This window comes from Apis florea, unplaced genomic scaffold (assembly GCF_048593485.1).
Source record: "Apis florea isolate Af1SG1 unplaced genomic scaffold, ASM4859348v1 contig_1789_pilon, whole genome shotgun sequence".
Classification (NCBI taxonomy): Eukaryota; Metazoa; Arthropoda; class Insecta; order Hymenoptera; family Apidae; genus Apis; species Apis florea.
The window spans coordinates 1,044,443-1,063,605 of NW_028256481.1; the positions used below are offsets into that span (position 1 = coordinate 1,044,443).

The window sequence follows — 19,163 nt, forward strand, 5'->3', positions numbered from 1 at the left end:
TAAATGATGATGCACAATGTGATTTTTCCAACTTCTGTGTTTTCTTTTGTTTAATCTCTTTTTGTATGTAATCTCGTGATAATGTATAATTTTTATTACCATTTTTTAAAAATAAACCAATATTTTTAATTAAAATATATCGAAAAAATAATTAGATAATAATGAAACTATATATAACGTTTACAAATAAATAATCTGTGCATCAAGTATTTTTTCTTTCATTCACACTTTAATTATTTCATATATATGTATAAACTATATTAATATTTTTATTTTCCGGGAGTAGGCGAGTTTAGGTAAACCTTTAATATGAAATACGACTAGGTCCATAGCGTTTGAATTTTAAGTGTATTTTCTATACGACAATATAATTACAACGTTTTGTCTTCACCTATAAGTTCTTTTATTTTTTTTTATTTTTTTTTTTTTTTAGTTTTTATTATTATCGCTGATTTTATGTTTTGCATTAACTGAGATTTATTTTTACAAATTATAATGAAGCTTTCACTTTGTACGTTTTTACGTTTTGAACGTTTTAAAACGATCAGGAAAGAAAGAATTCATTCTATATCGATTAATTTTAGCAATTTATTAACGCTTGCAATTTTAAAATTTTTTTTTTCTTTTAATTTTTTTTCCTACCAAAATTTATCATTTTGTTCGATTAATTACTTATTTACTCATAATTATTGATTATTCATATTAATCGATGTGTTATTACGCACATTAAAAAAGCTAGAATCGAATTCATTGCATAATTAGCCCTATCAATTTATTAATTAATATTATTATTAAATTTAAAATTATTAATCGATCAACGTTATATTTTTATCAACGTTATCATAGCACATTCAAAGCTCCGTTTAGTATAACAGTTAGCTATTTACACTATAGCTTTGAAAATTAGCATTATTCTCATAGGTTTAACAAAAATACACCTACTCTCGGTTGGTAATTACAATAATTAATTCGAAACGATGATTTCAGATATTATGCGACTTCTTTTTATATCTCGTTTAATTGCCATGCTGGTTACCTAGATGTTCTAGGTGATCACGAAAAATGAGAATTCACTTGTTTCAATAACTTAAGCGTATCACGTTACCGCCATTTCCTTTTCAGATCGGAAAAATGTTCTTAGAAACGTTCGAGTCTTTCGAAGTGGCTTTTATTGCAGTATAATATGTATATCGTATATAAGATATCGCAAACAATTGCACAGTATCTCTTATTGTAAGTCAATCTTTGCAAATCGTTAAGAGGAAGTTTAATATATTCTTTCATTGAATATTCACTTATCGTTCTAAAAGTAGTATTTCTGATAAAATCTATTATGCAATGTTTCTCAATCTATAGGTCACATTATATATATATATATATATATTGCTTAATAAAGATCTAGCATTTTTATCATCTTTTTATATTAATTTAGATAATAGAGATTAAATTAATGTAATAACTGTTTTTTCTTATTTTCAATTTAGCATAACATTTAAAGATTTCAAATAAAACAAACACACAATTCTGATTTAGATGCTTGTAACATATGATTTATTAAAATATGAAAGGAAAAGTGTACTATAATTTATTTCAATCCTTAGATTATTAATACAAACAGTTAAGTATTAACTATTTTATAAAAATGACAAACTTAAAAAATTTATTTTTTGAATCAAGAAATCTAAAAAGATTATTAGACATTTAACCTCACTTTTGACTGCAGATCAGATAATAGAACCTATGAGTTTTCATTCGTATAAACGAGATTCTATTCTGTATTCTATTCTGTATATTTTAAATATAATTCACACAAACAAATAATATATGTGACTTACGTGACGAAAGATTGAGAAACATTATTACAACGCATTACTTTATCATTTATAAAAATTCATAGATTCAGATGATAACGTGATAAATCGTTCCGATATAATAATCACGCTGTGACAATTATATATTATGGTTATACATTATCGTATGAAAAGTCTTTTTCTTTAAAACACATTTTTTCAATCTGAAAAAGGTGTCGCTGTATGTGTGTGTCTCCGGATAAATGCGTCAATAGGATGGAGAAAAAAGAATCACTCTGATCGTTGTGTTACACGCTGGATAGGTATACACACATACACACACACACACACCTCGTGTATCGATCGAGTAAGAACACATGGCGGAAGAGGAATAAATGCTTCTACTTCTTTACGCCATTCGCACTCATCGATTAAACGTGTGTTCCCTTGTGTATGGCACGTAAAAAAAACCTCTAAGTGATCGCTGGCACACGAAACGATCGTGACGGTCACAAATCGAGCAGCTCGAGATCTATGTATCGATAGATCGACGAATACGATGGAAAAGCCTGCGACGCTTCGAAAAATTGAATTCGAACGCTTGTTTCGTTTCTCGATATACGTGTAACGTAACGTAATGCGCCGAGTGTGTTGAAATCCATTACGGAATAAATATCGGCCTTCGATTCGACGATCGGGAAAGGAAGAAAGATTACGGATGATTATAATCAGACGCAAATGACAAGGAAAACGGGTCTAGCGGTTGTGTTTTCGTAATCTAGCATTCCTGGTTCAGGTTCTCGTCCGACGTAGGCAGACCGTTCTTGCCGGCGGCGACCGTGCCAGGGGGCACAGGGCTCTGCGGGCACAACACACAGGATTAAGGTGGCCCCATTAACCTCCATGTTTGGAATCTCGCTAGATCGCTAGCTCATTCTTAATTCGGGTCACGTTAAACCTTTGAAGCATTTTATTTGAATTCTATTTTTTGATATTTCTGGGAACGTAATATGCTTCCATGATGACTTGTCGCGGGCTATTTATGGATTCTGCGTATTGAAGTGGGTCAATATTGTATTAAGGGTGTCGAGTAATCGTTTATCTGACCCACTGTGTTTAAAGATGATTCGATTATTTTAAAGCGAGATGGATTGAAATTCGAATTCGAAACTTTATGAAGTATTGAGTATTTTTTTCTTTCTTTTCATTTTGGAAGGAAATTTTCTCAAGAATTAATATCTCGACAAATTTTCATTTCTGAAAATTTCTTTAAACTTAACTCATAATAAACAAATAATTTATAAAATAATGATCATTTATATGATATAGTAATTTTGTAATTTTTGTTATATGTTTATTACAAGAATTATAAAAAAAATTATTATTGATAATTTAACTAATTAATTATAAAAATTGAAGGTTGTTTTTGAATGAAATTATATCAATTATAAAATTATATCTAATATAAAATTCAATTATCTATATCAATTATTATTTATTTAAGTTCAAAAGTTTCTAAAGATTTCAATGTTTCGAGAATTTTATTAATATTTTAAAGATGTTTTATGTAAAATATTCAAATGAAAATATTCAAATGAAAATTTCGATTTCACAACATGTTTTTGATATAATTACTTCTAATATATTTTCATAATTTATAATTACTCTGATGTTTTTTTTTCAATGATAATTTTCCAATAATTTTTGTTTTTTAATAAATACAAAATTGTAAGTATTTGTACATCACGAAATCTATTTCGATATTTGATATAACAATTAATTAAGTCTAAATATGTTAAATTTCATAATATTTCAGCATTTTCATAAAAAAATTTGATTATGAAAATAAAATATAAAATATGATAAAAAAAATTAATAAATATTTTTGAATCGTTATAGATATTAATAAATAATTTGAAAGTATTTACTGTAAACTCTTGAAATGAAAACTCTTTTTTAAAATTTAATATGATAAAATGTTTAAAAAATTCTTAAGAGATCTTTAGAAGATATTATCAAATATATTATCTGGATTAAATAATAGAAAAATAATAATCAATCATTAAATTGAAGATTTTTTACAAATACACATTTTTATAAAATTGACATTAAAATAGAATATGATATTATTAGTAAATTTTTAAAAATTTTGCAAGTAAATTTTATAAATGCATGCAAGCTGATTATTAATTTATTTGATGAAAAAATTATAAAAGATTTAATTTTTGAAACATATATTTAAATAATTAAAAAGAGGTGTTCTAGTAAAAGCTATGTGATAAATTGACTAATTAACTATATTTTTAATAACAAATCCATTCATATTTATTTAATGATATATTTATTATTTACTAGATTTCTATTTTTATTTGCTTCCAAGCAAAAATAATTTAAAATTGACATAATTTTATGTTTAAATATATATAAATAAATAAAACAATGCAGTTGTTTTTATTTATTATAATTATTTTTATTTATATTTATTCTTTACTCGTTCCCTTAAACAATATTGGCAACAGAAAATATGTACTTCTTACAAAAAGAAGCAAAAGTAGTACAGAATCAATCAAAAATATGCTTCAAAGGGTTAGGCAACCATTATAATTATTTATTCTAATTTTTATACATTAAATTTTTTTTGATCATCCATATCTTATCGTACAAAAAATAATTTTCTTTTAAAAGATAATTCTACTAATTTAAAAACAATTTTTTTTGAAATTGATATAAAATTGATATAAAAGAAAACATACAAATATATAAAAATAATTGAAATTTAATTTATTTCACCGTTATAAAAAAAATGTAGAATTGAAATTTGAAGCAAAGGCTAGAACACTATTTCGGTAATAATTCTTTGTCACAAAGTGTAAAATTACGAAAGTTAAATAAAAAAAATTGCAGAGAAGCATGCGACGCGTGTTAAGCCTTTTTTTTCGTGATAAATGGTGCAAACAAACGTGATACGACGAAGAATCTCGAGAAAGAAAAATTCGAAATTTCGAAATAAATGTTATTAAAAGTCGAGACAGACAATTTTAACGAAAATTTAAACGAATCTTTTGACAACATTAATAATTTTGATAAAAAATTACGACTATTGTATTTTATTTAAAACTATGAATAACAATTAAATATATTTGTGCGATTCTCGAGATTTAAAAAACTTGAAACGTACCTGTGATCCACTGCCACAAAGGCTTTCAGGATTGGTACCAGTTTGTCGAAGGTATTCTTTATCGTTGAAGATTTTCTTATCGCCACCTCCTGGCTTATGCTTCACATTGTCTAAGGAGCCAATTTTACTCTCAGCTTTGATGTCAATTTTTTGTGTCTGAATCTGAAAGAACATTGGAACATTCGTTATTATTTTATTTTTGCTATGAGAAATCGTGAATAGATGATTAGGTGGTGATAATAATTTGTCGATAAGCTGTGATTAATTAAATGCACGTATAAGATATTTGTAGAAATATTATTTTTTTTTTAAAATTGAATGAAGATATTATGAAGATTCCCAGAGAATTCATTTTTAGAAAATTTATAAATTAAAATGTCATTTTTTTTTTTTTTGAAAAATTTGTAGAAATTTTCATATAAATATTCATATAAATATTAATTTCTAGAAAATTTAGATTAAAAAACAAATATTGATTTTTTTAGAGATTTATACGGATATTTTATCCATAGATAAAAATTTAGCTTCAAATTTCAAAGTTTTTCGCAACGTGCTTTCTAAACTATTTGATTTGACTTCTGCAATGAACATTTATACTAATCTTAAAACATGCAAAAACATGCTTTAATCTCTCTTCAAACTGAATTTACTTACTGCTGAAAAAAATAATACGTTTAACAGGGTGGAATGAAAAAATAAATAATGCATGATTATTTCTTGATAAGAAAAAGCTTGCCTCTAATTTTCCATAATTTAATTAAAAGATAATTTCTATAAAATTAATTTTATAGAAATACTCGTAAAATGATAATTTTATTTCATTTATTCCAAATCTAATTCGAATTTCTAAGATTATTTTTACATAATAATTTATTGAAAAAAAAAACAGAAAGTTATTGTTATTGTAAGTTACTATAAAAAATATATAAAAGAGTTTTATATAGATATCTCTGTACAAAAAATTTATTTTTCAAATTTTAAGATTAAAACATTTATTATATAAATTTTTATTCGATATTGAAGATCATAAGAAGCAGAAAAAGAATTTTGTCTTTAAATTTCGTTCCACCCTAACGTTCAAGTATGGCAAACTTGCTTTATATTTTCAGTAATACATAAAAGCGACAAATATTATATAATCAGAAATGAGCACGACGTTATTTGTTTAAAATCGATTGATTTACTCCCTTTATAATTTTCCAGATTGGGTAGGTTTCGCTTTAATGTCGATGCAATGTGTCGATGGCTAATTAAATGAAAATAGGATAATGACAACTAAGATGTGATGTGGTGAAATTATTAGAGGTATACTCACGTCGTTGTTCGTATCCTGTGGCGTCTTAGGTGGTGTTGCCGATGACTGAATACCAACAAACAATAATGACTTGTTAATAATGATGGGTGAAAATACATGCGACAACGAAGGGCAGTCGTATGCTAGAGGGTGGTATATTTTTACTGCTGGTCAACGAATCCAAAACTCCACATTTAAAAGAGATATTTTATTATTATATTCAAGATTTCTTTGCATCAAGATAAACGAATTAACGTGAGATTTGATAATAATTATTTTAGATAAACTTTTTTCTTTTTTTTTTGAAGAAATTGAAATAAAAATAGTAATGATATTGTTTGATAAAAATCATATAAATAAAAAATTCTATGGATAAAATCAATTTTCTTTGGCAAATTTTCCTTAAAAAAAATTAAATTTTTTTTCTCAATGATAATTTTTATTCAGTGAGATTAATTATTGAAAATTGTAAACTAAATTCTGTGATTCTTTTTATGCTAAATTTTCTTTTGATAGTAAAATTTTTTATCAGTGAAATTTTATTATTATAAATTCTTGAAAATTATAAATCAAATTCTGTGATAGTTTTTATAGTTTTTTTTTTTTTAAGATAAATTTTTGTTTAATGAGACTTTTTCTTTCTACAACTAATTTTTAATATTTGATTAACCGATTACAATTAATTCTTATAATTTATATACATATATGTATATAATTCTTTTTTCTTGATACCAGAATTCTTGTTTCTTTTTGCAAATTTTAAAAATAAATAATTTTTAAAATAAATAATAAAATTTGTAACTTAAATAGAAATCCATGTTATCATTCTACATGCAACGAAAAAATTTTCAATAAAAATAGAAATAAATAATTTTTTTTTTTTTTTGGTCGAAAATGTCATCCTCCTGGCATATACGAAATAAGCGCTATGTTACTAATTTTATTACAAATAAATAAAAATGTTGGAATGGAAAGCAAGCATTTAATTAGATTCATTACTACAATAATGACAAACACTACAAACAGGTAACGTCAAACGTCAAATATAATGATAAAAATATGAACCACATGATGATAATGGTCCGAAAATTTGAAAAAGCACATTTAAATTTACTAATACATTCGTTTTCATTGTAGCTTCTGTTAATGTTTAATTATGAAGATGAAAAAAAAACATAAACGCATGATTAAAACAATTATTTTCTTCGAATTTATGAAAATTAATTAGTAAAAATTATTAATTATTATGTAATATTATTATATAATATGGAGGGTACTTATGATGAAAATTTATGTTATGAAAATTTTATATTATTTTTAATTGTATTTGAATCTTTTTATTTGCTCAAGTAATATTAAAATTATAATATGAATTTAAATATATGTATTGTACATAAAAATTAAAGTACTGTTATGAAAATAATTGAATACATGTAATTATGTTTCTATCTGAATAAAAACTAATATTAATTTTGTGAAAAATACATAGACATTTTTTTTAATTGCAAAAATAAAAAATTTGAAACCTTATTAATTTGATTTAATTGGTTCTATTATCTTGAATTTTTAAAAAAATGATATTTTGAGTGCTTATTTTAAATGACTCAAAATTTATATTTTTCAATTAAAATAAATAATGACTAGAAATAAATTCATAGAATAATATAGAATAAGATAATATTACAAATTATAAATAAATATCTAATAAGATAAAAAACATTGATCGAATTACTTTTCAAATGCAGATGAAAAGATTTACTGAATTTTTCTATGCTTCTAAAAGTATTCAGCATTCCCAGTTAAAAAAATATATTTCTTATCTCTATTATAAAAACATAACTCTTACTTTAATGCTACCACCGCCAGGAATGTGTTTGGCATTTTCCTTCGAGCCTACTTTCGGTTTTGCTTTATCCTTGAAATCAAGTTTCACTGTCTCTATTTTTTTATCTCCACCACCAGGTTTGTACGTTGCATTTTCCAATGATCCGACTTTTGGTTTTGCATTCCATTGAAGCTTAATCTGGGCGATCTGTAAGTAATTTTCGAAAATATAATTTTCATACAATGCTATTTATTTATTATTTAAATTACTGTACTATTCGAATCAATGGATAAAATCTAACTTTACTTTAATAATTGTAAATCAATTAAATAAATCAATTTAATTAAATTTAAGAAAATAAAGTATTTGTTACTCATTATACATATTGTACTATAAAATAATTTTACTTAATAAAAAATTCAATTATGTTGCACATATTACATTTATTTTTTAATATTATAGATTTGTTTATAATATTTAGTAATTGTTTAGTTTAGTGATTTTTTTCAAATATTGACAATATTGTTCCAATTTTTTCTTGAAAACTTTAATATATCATTAAAAAAAAAAAAAAGAAATTAATCTTGGAGGAGCTTGAAATTATTAAGTTAATTTTATAAAATTCATTTTTTATAAAAAAAATAATACTTTTTGATTTAAAGTGATTTTAAATATTTAATTTAATCATTGAATATTTATATTTCTCTCCTAGAACATTCAAATATAAGTTTATAAAAACCTAATAATATTTAATTAACATAATCTAAATCAAATATCAATATAATCTAATATAACTTGGTAAATTTTGAATATTAAGTGAAAAAATTTTCATATTTTTATTTATTTCTATAAAATAAATTAAAAAAAAGACTTTTCGAGATTTCTTCATTGAAATGTTTTTTGTTAATGATGAAGTAAAGCTTTTTAAAAAGAATCTATAGTAATATTATTATAAAATTGAAAAGCCATTTATCTTTAATTATTTTTAATCATCTAATATTTTTCTGAATTTTGATATAACAAATCAATATTTTATTAAATATTAAAGAAGTAAAATTAATTTCTGTTGCTTCTATTGTATAAAAAAAAAATGAAGAAAACGTTAATAAACGATTGAAAAGATTAAAAAAAATTAACCTTTTTATCGCCACCACTGGGTGTGTATTTCTCATTTTTCGCGGCAATTTTCGGTTGCGCTTTACTGAAGTCGAGCTTTCTGTTCTCTATTTTCACCTTTCCACCACCTGGTTTGTAACTTGCGTTTTCCAACGAGCCGATTTTCGATCGTACTGTTTTCAGATTTGGAGAAGGCGCCGATCCTACTTGAATTTTGTTCATAGGCAGTTCTGTATAAAAATTAAGAAAAAATTATGACTGCAACAAGCTAAGAAGTGTGACAATTAAAAGTAACGGATAGATAATGGACAATGTGTTAAATATTTTTAAATGACAGAGAATAGCATAGAAACAATAATTTGTTTATAGAGATAATTATTTAAATTTATTTTAATTTACATTTAAATTTATCTGTTTTGAATATATATAATATATACAATAAAAAAGTTAAATAATTTTTTTATATAGAAAAGTATATAATTATATAATTTACATAATTCTGTAAATATATATTTATTTTTATTTTATGATAATTTCTGTACTTCACCAAATATTAAATTAATAATAAGTTTGTATACAAAATTTTATAAATATCTATACAAAAATATATCCTCATGTCAGAAATAAATGCCAATAAAAAAATTTGTTTAAATAACTATTTAAGTAATTGTAATTAATTATTATTAATTAGATTATTAATTGGGAATGTAATCATTTATGGATAAAACATTATTTGTTATTATACTTTTCCACTTACCTGATATTTGAATAAGAATTGCATAAATAAGTTTCATTTAAACGCTAATGAAATGAAATTTACAACTGAAAAATAAAATTTTTAATTTGTTTGATATTTATTTTAAATCAAAAATTAATATACGTTGCTTTAAGAATTTACAGAATAAAAAATTACAAATTTTGTACGTAAAGATATTAAAAAAATTTTTCGATTTAATATTTTTCAATGAAAACCAGAAATATGAAATCTTCTGAAATATGAGAATTTTTTGAATAATATTGGGTACATTAATAATTTAAATTTCCAAAAATTCTTTTGAAATTTCTTAAAAGAAAATAATATATTAAAGTAAAAACAAAATAATAACATAGAATATATTATTTGTAATTTAAATTTAATAAGTTTTGCAAATTTGAATTGTTTCTTAACATTATCTATCACATAAAAGAAATTCAGTCCTATAGCTAAATTACACAATATAATATGTTCAACACTTTTTTACAAATTTTTTAGCCTATTTAGAATTTTAAAAAATTTGAAAATTCTAGAAAAATCAATTTTCTTATAATAATTATTTTTATACTTTTAATAAATATCACAACTTATATGATTATTAACTTTGTATTGTTTCAGATTTTTCAAAAATTCTTTCAAACATAAAGAGATTAAATTCCACGTGTAAAATCTAAAATAAAAATATATTTAACACAAAGTTAATCATATATGAAACAAAAATTTGAAAAAAAAATTCCAAAGAAGGTTTTGATTTTACTTACTTTTCTTCTCCAAAGCAGTTGTCGACGAAGGAGTATCTGGAGTTCTTGGCAACGATTTGACGGACTTACTTGGCGATTTTACAGGTGATCCAGCTGTCGATCTTTTATCGGCTTCCTTCGTCTTAGAGGGTGACTTTTTCGTCGGTGAATCCTCAACTCCATTCGTCGTTGGTTCCTGTGAAAATTATTGGAAATTATCTATCTTATTGTTTTTCAAGATGTACGTTAAAAGCATATAAAAATAAAAATATTTACCGCATTGGATTGAACCGATTCGTTTGTTACACTGCCGTTTTCTACTTCTGCAAAAACAGAAACGGAGATGACATAATTCTTTTGTTGCATTAAAACAATTATGCATTAATATAATGTTACATCGTTGCATTTGTGAAGCAAAATCTCAGCTTTCCATTTTTCAAATTTATTTTCTCGTAATGTTATTATTTTATTTTTTTAACACGTTCATTTTTAATTCCTTATTTTCTCTTGAAATCTACCTAACACGTTTGCACCTAGTACAATACAAACTTAAAGATATGTATATTCTAATTTCTTTTATAGAAAAATTCCTATATATAATTCGAAAGTATATCTAATATAGTTTAAAAGATCTTTAATGCACATTTAAAATTGATATATATTTTTATTTAATAAATAATAAATTCAATCTTTTCTATTTTTTGATAATACAATTGATCTAGTTGATATAGAGTGAAATATATTAGGATTTTTGCATTTTTCAAGCATATTTATATGCATAAATGCTTCATATTTATTGATATTTGCACAAAAATACAAATTTATAAAAAGCCAATTCAAAATTGATTTTTGTCATATATTATATAAAAATGTCAGAAATAATTGAAATAATGATTCCAAATATCTTTTTGAAGATAAATAAATTATATTGTTAATGGAATACAGATTAATTTTTTTCATGTATTTTCAGATTATGTAAAGCTTTTTACAAAAAGAATTCCATCGAGATGTATTACATATGACTTTGTGTAATCGATCGTAAATATATCCTTTAAAAATTTGAAACTAAAAGAATAATCTAATTAATACTTGTGTTATCAAAGCAATGAAAATTCAATTTTCAATGAAAGTTTTACACTATAAATTGCATTATAAATAGGTTGTACATATGCATATGAAACAATATTTTTTTAACAATTAATACCATTTCGAAAAAACAAAATCAAAATCGTTTTTTTAAAATATAACTTTGTAACAATATAAGATAAAATTTTAAATATGCAAATAAGTTTTAGTACTCTACCATGCTATTGTAAAAAATATCTCAAGGCAAAATTCTATCTTATAAAAATATTTATAACATCCCTTCCTTATCAATATATTCGTAAAAATATCTTTTAAAAGTCAAAATAAATCCAAAAGTGTACAATTTAAGTATCCAGATGAAGCAAGATGGAAGAAAATTAGCTTGGAACTATTTATCTCCGTCGCACCGCCGTTTCGTTCTATCTTACGTCTTGCTCCGTCCAACGCTAAGCTTAAATTGCTCGCAACTTAATAAAATAAGCGTCAGCCAATATTTTTATATACCAACTTTCATGTTTATTTTGGTCTCTGGAATCGATCTTCTTCAAAGAATATCCCACAAATATATACCAACACCTTCTACAATGCTTCATAAACATGCAAACTTTCATTAAAATTAGAATTTCGAGGTTTAGGCGAAATATACAAAGACCTTTACGACTCACTGTACAAAACAATCTTTAATTTCCAATCTAGTTGCAAACGTGTGAAAGGGATAAAAACCTGGTGTCGTAGAAGACTTCTTTCTCGATTTCTTATCCTGTTTACCAGACGTGGGCGCGCGTTTAGGCGTAGCCGATTTCGACAAACTTTTCGTTTCAGGTGTCGTTTTAGCCTCATCCTTTCCCCCCTCAGTTTTCACCTCTCCTTCCTTCAGTTTCTTGTCGTCGATAGGCGATTTGGGGGAGACAGGCGACCGAAGACTTTGACTCGGCGAAGATTTTATCGACAACGACCTCTGCTGCCCATTGTCGAAACCCTTCGTACCTTCCTCGGGAGACTTTGAAGGCGACGATGCTGATTCTGCAACCTCCTCTCGATCCTCTGATAATAGCGGAGCTTTCGTCTCGCTTGCTTCCTTGCTTCCAGAAGCAGGACGACTCGCAGCGACACTTTTCTGTTCCAAAGATTCTTTGTCAGAATTTTTCAAGACATTTTCTTCGACCAAATTCGCAGATGGATCGCTCGATTCTTTCTCCTTTGGAGAATGAACAGGATCCAACGATTTTCCCCAAGACTTAGGCACTTCTTTGCTCTCTGCCTCCTCCTTGCTCGTCTCCATCGACCTGTCCTTGGATGCTTTCGATTCCTCTTCGTCTTTATCCTTCGACGCATCCTCTGACTTCATTTCTGATTCAATTTCTGGCTTCGAATCGATTTTCTCCTCTGGCTCCTTCTCCTTCTCCATCTTTCGATCCTCCTTCGATTCCTCGTTCTTTGGCGTAGCTGCGCGCGAATCGCTTTGTGGCGTCTTCAGCTCCTCTCTGCTCTTCTGCACCTTCGTCGATTCCTCTTTCGATTGTTCCCCAGGTTTTTTCGTTTCTTCCTCGTTTTGACTCGATTTATCGAGAGATGCAGACGTGTTCAATCCTTCCTGTTTCATTGGAGATTTGTCAGGACTTGGCTTGGATAAAGCTTGCGTCTGTTGACTATTATCCTCGCCTGGTTTCGTCGATTTTTCTGGTGAAGTCTGCTTCTTTTCTTCGCTAGCAGATTTTTCGACAGACGCACTAACCTTGTCTTCCACGACAGCTGGAATGGGATGCGTATCAACTCGTGTCGTCACTTTCGTGTCCTTACTTTCCTTATTTAAATTTTCTTCGACAGGTGGAACGGAATTCGCGTCAATCTGTGTTTTCTCGTCACCCTTCTTATTCGAACTCTTCTCTTTCTCCATTTGATCTTTGACAAACGAAACGGATGAAGAATGCATATCAGCTTGTATCGTCACTTTGGTGCCGCTTTCCTTGCTCAAGCCGCTCTCCTTCTCGATCCGATCTTTGACGTCCAGAGTGGACGAGGAATTCGCATGAACCTGTGTCGTCAATTTCGTGTCGTGTTCATCCTTTTCAATCGAATTCCCGACTCGATCTTTGTCGACTGGATTCGCATCGATCATTGGCCTCGCGTCGAAATTTTCCTTATTCGAGTTCTCCTTTTCATTTTGATCTTTCAGCAACTTCCTTTCCGGCTCGTCCATCTGATTATCAACGTCTTCCTTATCCAGCGATCTTTTATGCGTTTCCTCGTCCAATTTCCCGGACAATCTGTTGTCACTTTCGGCCACGTTCGAATCTTTAACACGTTTCTCGATCTTCTTCTCCGCGACCACATCCGGTTTGTCGGCCATTTTCCCGTTTATCGTCGCGGTTTCAGGTCTCCTCACCGGCTGGACGTCGCTTCTCAACAACTTGGCCTCGATCAAATCGTCAGAAACGTCGCCGTTAGCTCGAGGCGACTTCCCGTCCATCACGACGTCGTCGTCGTCGTCGTTCTCCCTCAATTCGCTTCTCTCCTTCTCGAACTGTTGCACCTTCTTCGAGTTGTCCACGTCCGCCATTTTGTCGACCGACAGTGCTCGCGCCACCTGTTGTTTCCCCTCTTCCCGCCTCTGTTCCAAGTTCTGTCGGGAGCCAACGTTCAACAACGACTCATTTCGTTGCAACTGCGCGATTTCCCGCGATCTCGCCAGCTGCGAATCCTGGCTTCGTTGCTGAGGATATTCCTGTCTCGGTTGTTGGGGTCGTTGCAAGCCTCCTTGGAACTTTTGCGCTCGATAATTTCCAGGATGGGGGGGCGGTGGTCTTGGTGGACGTTGCAATTGCGATTGTGGGAAACGCGGAACGATGTTGGGCGGATGTTGGGCCGGTTTCTGGGGGTAAGGAGCACCGGGTGGCCTTGGAGGGGCCGGGTACGGTCTCAGCTGTACGAACTGATGATTGCTCGGCCCTGTTGGGGCCGATCGATTGTCGAAACGGATTTGAGGCTGCCCGTGGCCCGGTCGTGGCTGTCCTATGGGACCATTATTTACAGGGTGCCTTGGTAATCCAGGTGGACCTTGCGGTCTCGCCCGATACACGGTCGGTAATGGAGGATTTGGCTTTACCTACGGAATAACAATTTTTATCGCGAATGCCCGCCAACCGGCGAAAAATCGTGATCAGAGGAAGGATTGAAGGATTGTATTATGAATATTGGGATTTAAATATTTTTATGATATGCATGGTGTGATAATGTATTTGTAATTGTATATTTTCAATCGAATGACGAAATTTAATCTAACGAATCTTCGTGCGTTGCCTATGCTATTAAAATAAATAACATTCGTCACAATGAATTTCTAATTTAAACGACTTGAAATAGAATTAATTCAGGTGAAAGAAAAAACTTTTAATACGCATATTTAAGAAATTTGTTGATTTATAATGTAAAGGGACATTCATTCGAATAATTTTTCATTTAAAATTTATAATATAATTTTCTATAATCCAACTTTTTGTTCCTAATATTCGATAATTTCCATTGAAAATTATATCGATCCAATAATTATTTTTCTATAATTCTATTATAATCTTTCTCATACAATCTTATCTTCTATTTTCAATGACTTCGATTGGAAATATTCAAATCAATAATTCGAACAATAATTCTTTTGATTAAAATTTACACTCAATTTTGCTACAATTCCATCTTATATTCCCTTTCTGCTGATATATTTTTATTCGTACCACGATTTTCAATTCGAACAAGAAGAAAGAAAGAAAAAAAAAAAAAAAAACAAGAGGGAACGGAAAGTTGGAACCTGCAACTGGTTCTCAAATTCTGATAAGTCGATATTGGCCCTGAGCCCATCGATCAGAGCCTATAATACAAAACGGCGACGTTTCGAAGATTCGGTATACATTTATACCGTACCTGCCACCGGCTTTCCCTCCCTTTATGGGATTGTACCACGAATGATTATAGCATACCATCGACATCCATTCGAGGCATTTTAGATTGGCGTGACCTGAAGCAGTAGCGCCAACCACCCCTTCAGGAACAGCTCCGCCTGTTTATCCACCTCCTTCGTCGAAATATTCCCATTCTCGGTGAAAACATTGGGAAAATTTATACAGAGATTTTTTTTTTTCTTGATAGTAAAACGTGGAACAAACCGATCCCTCGTGCAGGGGTGAATAGATCACAATAGTTGGACGTTTATGCTAATTCATATTTTCGCCACCAGAGTTGTGAAAAATAAATAGATAAAATGGCGAGTATTTTTTTTTTTTTTTCAAGAAAAAATATATTTTAAATATATTGAAATAAATAGAATATTTTACACGTAATATATCCTTTATACATTAAAATTTTTCCAGTGACGAAATACTATTTTTGATAAAAATTAATTATTCGTTATTTAATTAAATTGTATAAATAAATTTAATGTAATCTCTGAGAGTTTCTTCTTTCAATAAAATATATTAGGAAAAAAAGACTAAGCATTGAAATTTAAGAATTTCAGTGATGATAGAAAAACAGAAGAATTTATTGGATTTATCGAAACATATCTACGGTATCAACCGTGATGGATTGAAGATAAAAATGCGTATAAATATAATAATAGATAAAATGGCGAGTATTTTGTTTTGAGATTATTTTTAATTTTGAGAATGTATTACAGATTTTTTTTGGTAAGAAGGAATGAAGGTATTGGTTTCTTTTAAAATATTTAAGATACTTTTTTGCTTGTAATGGAACGATTATTGTAAATATATTGAAATAGTTGGATACTTTATACTTTTATTTATATATTTTTTGTACATTTAAATTTTTCCAGTAACGAAATATACTATTTCTGATAAAAATTATTTGTTCGCTATTTATTAAATTATAATAAATTATAATAAAATATATTTAGGAAAAGAATAAGCATAAAATGGTGAAAAGTAAAAGAAAGAATATGTATTAATTTGACAATTTTAACAATGACAGAAAAACAAAAGAATTTATTGTATGTACGTTACATTTATGAGATCTTCATACATTTCCAGTACATTTAAATTTTTCCACTGACTAATAAATACTATTTCTGATAAAAATTATTTATTCGTTATTTATTCTAATAAATTTAATGTAATCTTTGACAGTTTCTTCTTTCAATAAAATAAATTAGTGAAAGAATATAAGCATAAAATGATGAAGAAAAGTAAAAAAGAAGAATTTATTGGATTCATGTCCAGGTATCAGAAATCAATCCATGATGGATTAAAGTTTCGATAAACCTTAACGATGATTTGTAAAATGATAGCTTACCACATTTAATTCGCGGTTCGAGGGAGATTCGGCCGCGTTGCTCGTGGTTTCTTGCGAATCCATTCTCACTTCGTTCATATTATTAGAGAGTTTAAGCAGACCGGACGATTCTCTGACGAGATGATATCTCTCTCCATAAACCTGTTGCGTACGTAACGACTGGTGGTCATTGCCATCAAAAAGATCGTACAACTCTACGTGGGTGCCGATAATCCTAAACCAGTCTACGTTGTGGAATATGAAATATTGAATGAAAGATTCTCTACTCTTGATGCGTGATTCATCGCATTCGAATGCAATACGATGGTTGGAGAAGCTTGTTTAATAAACGAGACCATTTATTAATGGAACTACTTTTCCACCGGTTTTGGTAATTGGCTTTAGAGCTTCGCTCGGCATTCTTCCAAAACTTTGGAAGACTGTATAATCCTTTCCCTCGTTCGATCCATTTAAAATTTGAACGTGTATGCGTTTTTATTTAATAATTTTTTATACAACGTGTTCAATTTATATTTATTATTGTACGAAACACAGTTTGATATTTGTTTATTATTTAGAGAATAATTTTTATTCAGACATATTGATTTTTAATTGAATAAGTGATAAGTAAATACAGAATGTTCAGTTGTTGTTTAAAAATTCGAAGACACTATTAAATGTTGATGAGAATATGTATCTCTATAGGCAAGCAAAATTTAATCTTCAAATTCAACAAAAAACAAAAGGAGATTACAATTTGAAGATCTTTTATTTTAGAAAACTCATAATCCTTCAGCATAATTAAGTTGGAATTAAGATGAAATGAATGATTAATAAAATCATAGTTATAAGCAAATATTTTGATAGATAAATATATTCACCTCATAATTTATCTTAAAATTCGATCAAACTTCATTAAAATTAGGAAAAACTCTAAAGCGCTATAACTCCAAAGATAGTAACAACTTCTTCTCAACGAATGAGAGATCGTTAGAAGCGTGGAACCTTACTCTTTAAAACACATTTTCATTTACACTGATACGACTTCTGGTTCCCGAGATATCATTTTCTGAAGAAAAGAGTAATTCTTAACCATGTACCTTCAAGCTGATCAAACTTTATTAAAAATTAGAAAAACTTTGAACCGCTATAACTTCGAACATAGTAACATCCGGTCAACGAGTGAACGATCATTAGAAGCGTAGAACCTTCCTCTTTAAAACGCATTTTTTTTTATCTCGATACGACTTCCGGTTCCCGAGATATCATCGTGTAAAGAAAAGGATAATTTTTAATCGTTTACTATCTCCGTCCTCGTCACTGTTTTCGCGCCCTCTCGCTCGCACCTGGTCGCAACTGACCAATCCCAAGGCACGACGACGAGTGACACACACGATTCTTAAATGTAAGCATGTAATGTACATAGAGAAATAATATAAGTTAGTGGGTCGTGGGCTCATTCATAACCGTCTTAAACATTACGAACACTTTGAATCCTCGTATCTCGGTAACCAATCGAGATATTGGAATGAAACAAAAAGTAATTTCATTGGTAAAATTTCTTGTATATTTTTTGGGTGGGTTTTAAGGATGAAATTTTTAATTCCTTCTCTTACTTTTTCTCATGAAAAATTTAAGTTTCATTAGTTACTTTGCGTGATTGCAAGGCTTTTAAGAGCTATGGAGGACAAGATTATGATATCGAAGATTAGAATAAATTAAATTTGTGTAAATTTGTGTTTGGAATCACTGTATTTTTCATTTTTTGAACACTCTGTATTTATTATTACTTCATTTATATAAAATGTACGAAACATATTTAATATATTTGCATAAAAATTCGCAATCTAAAGATTGCTATTTTATTATCGATAGATAAATTATTCAAACAAATTTTCGATTATCTTTAAATTTTGATCATTGAGAAGAAATATTTTTTATATTTAAAAAGACGAAAAAAATATTTTTATCGATTATCTACTTATTTATTTACGTTATAACGATTTACAGCGTAGAATTCTAGTTTATTCGTAGCAATAAATTTATCTATGATACGTAATAACAGTGTATTAAGCATTTTTGGAAGATACTACACATTTGATG

At 28.3% G+C, this 19,163-nt stretch overlaps 1 protein-coding gene across 8 annotated transcripts in view; it reads right to left on the reverse strand.

Moving 5' to 3' along the window:
* Positions 1-19,163, reverse strand: part of tau (microtubule-associated protein tau) — a 63,253-nt gene that overhangs the window by 4,682 nt on the left and 39,408 nt on the right. For 2 of the 8 annotated variants that reach the window (XM_086910172.1, XM_086910177.1), the window contains exons 2-8: positions 12,507-14,889; positions 10,974-11,020; positions 10,719-10,893; positions 9,225-9,433; positions 8,109-8,294; positions 6,284-6,328; positions 4,969-5,130 (exon numbers count right to left, since the gene is read on the reverse strand). In XM_086910172.1, coding sequence (XP_086766298.1) covers positions 4,969-5,130; positions 6,284-6,328; positions 8,109-8,294; positions 9,225-9,433; positions 10,719-10,893; positions 10,974-11,020; positions 12,507-14,889 — 3,207 coding nt within the window. Of the gene's footprint in view, positions 1-1,522; positions 2,650-4,968; positions 5,131-6,283; positions 6,329-8,108; positions 8,295-9,224; positions 9,434-10,718; positions 10,894-10,973; positions 11,021-12,506; positions 14,890-17,081; positions 17,223-19,163 lie in introns of those variants that run through there. The other 6 variants (XM_086910187.1, XM_086910175.1, XM_031918092.2 and 3 more) reach the window with 6 other exon arrangements.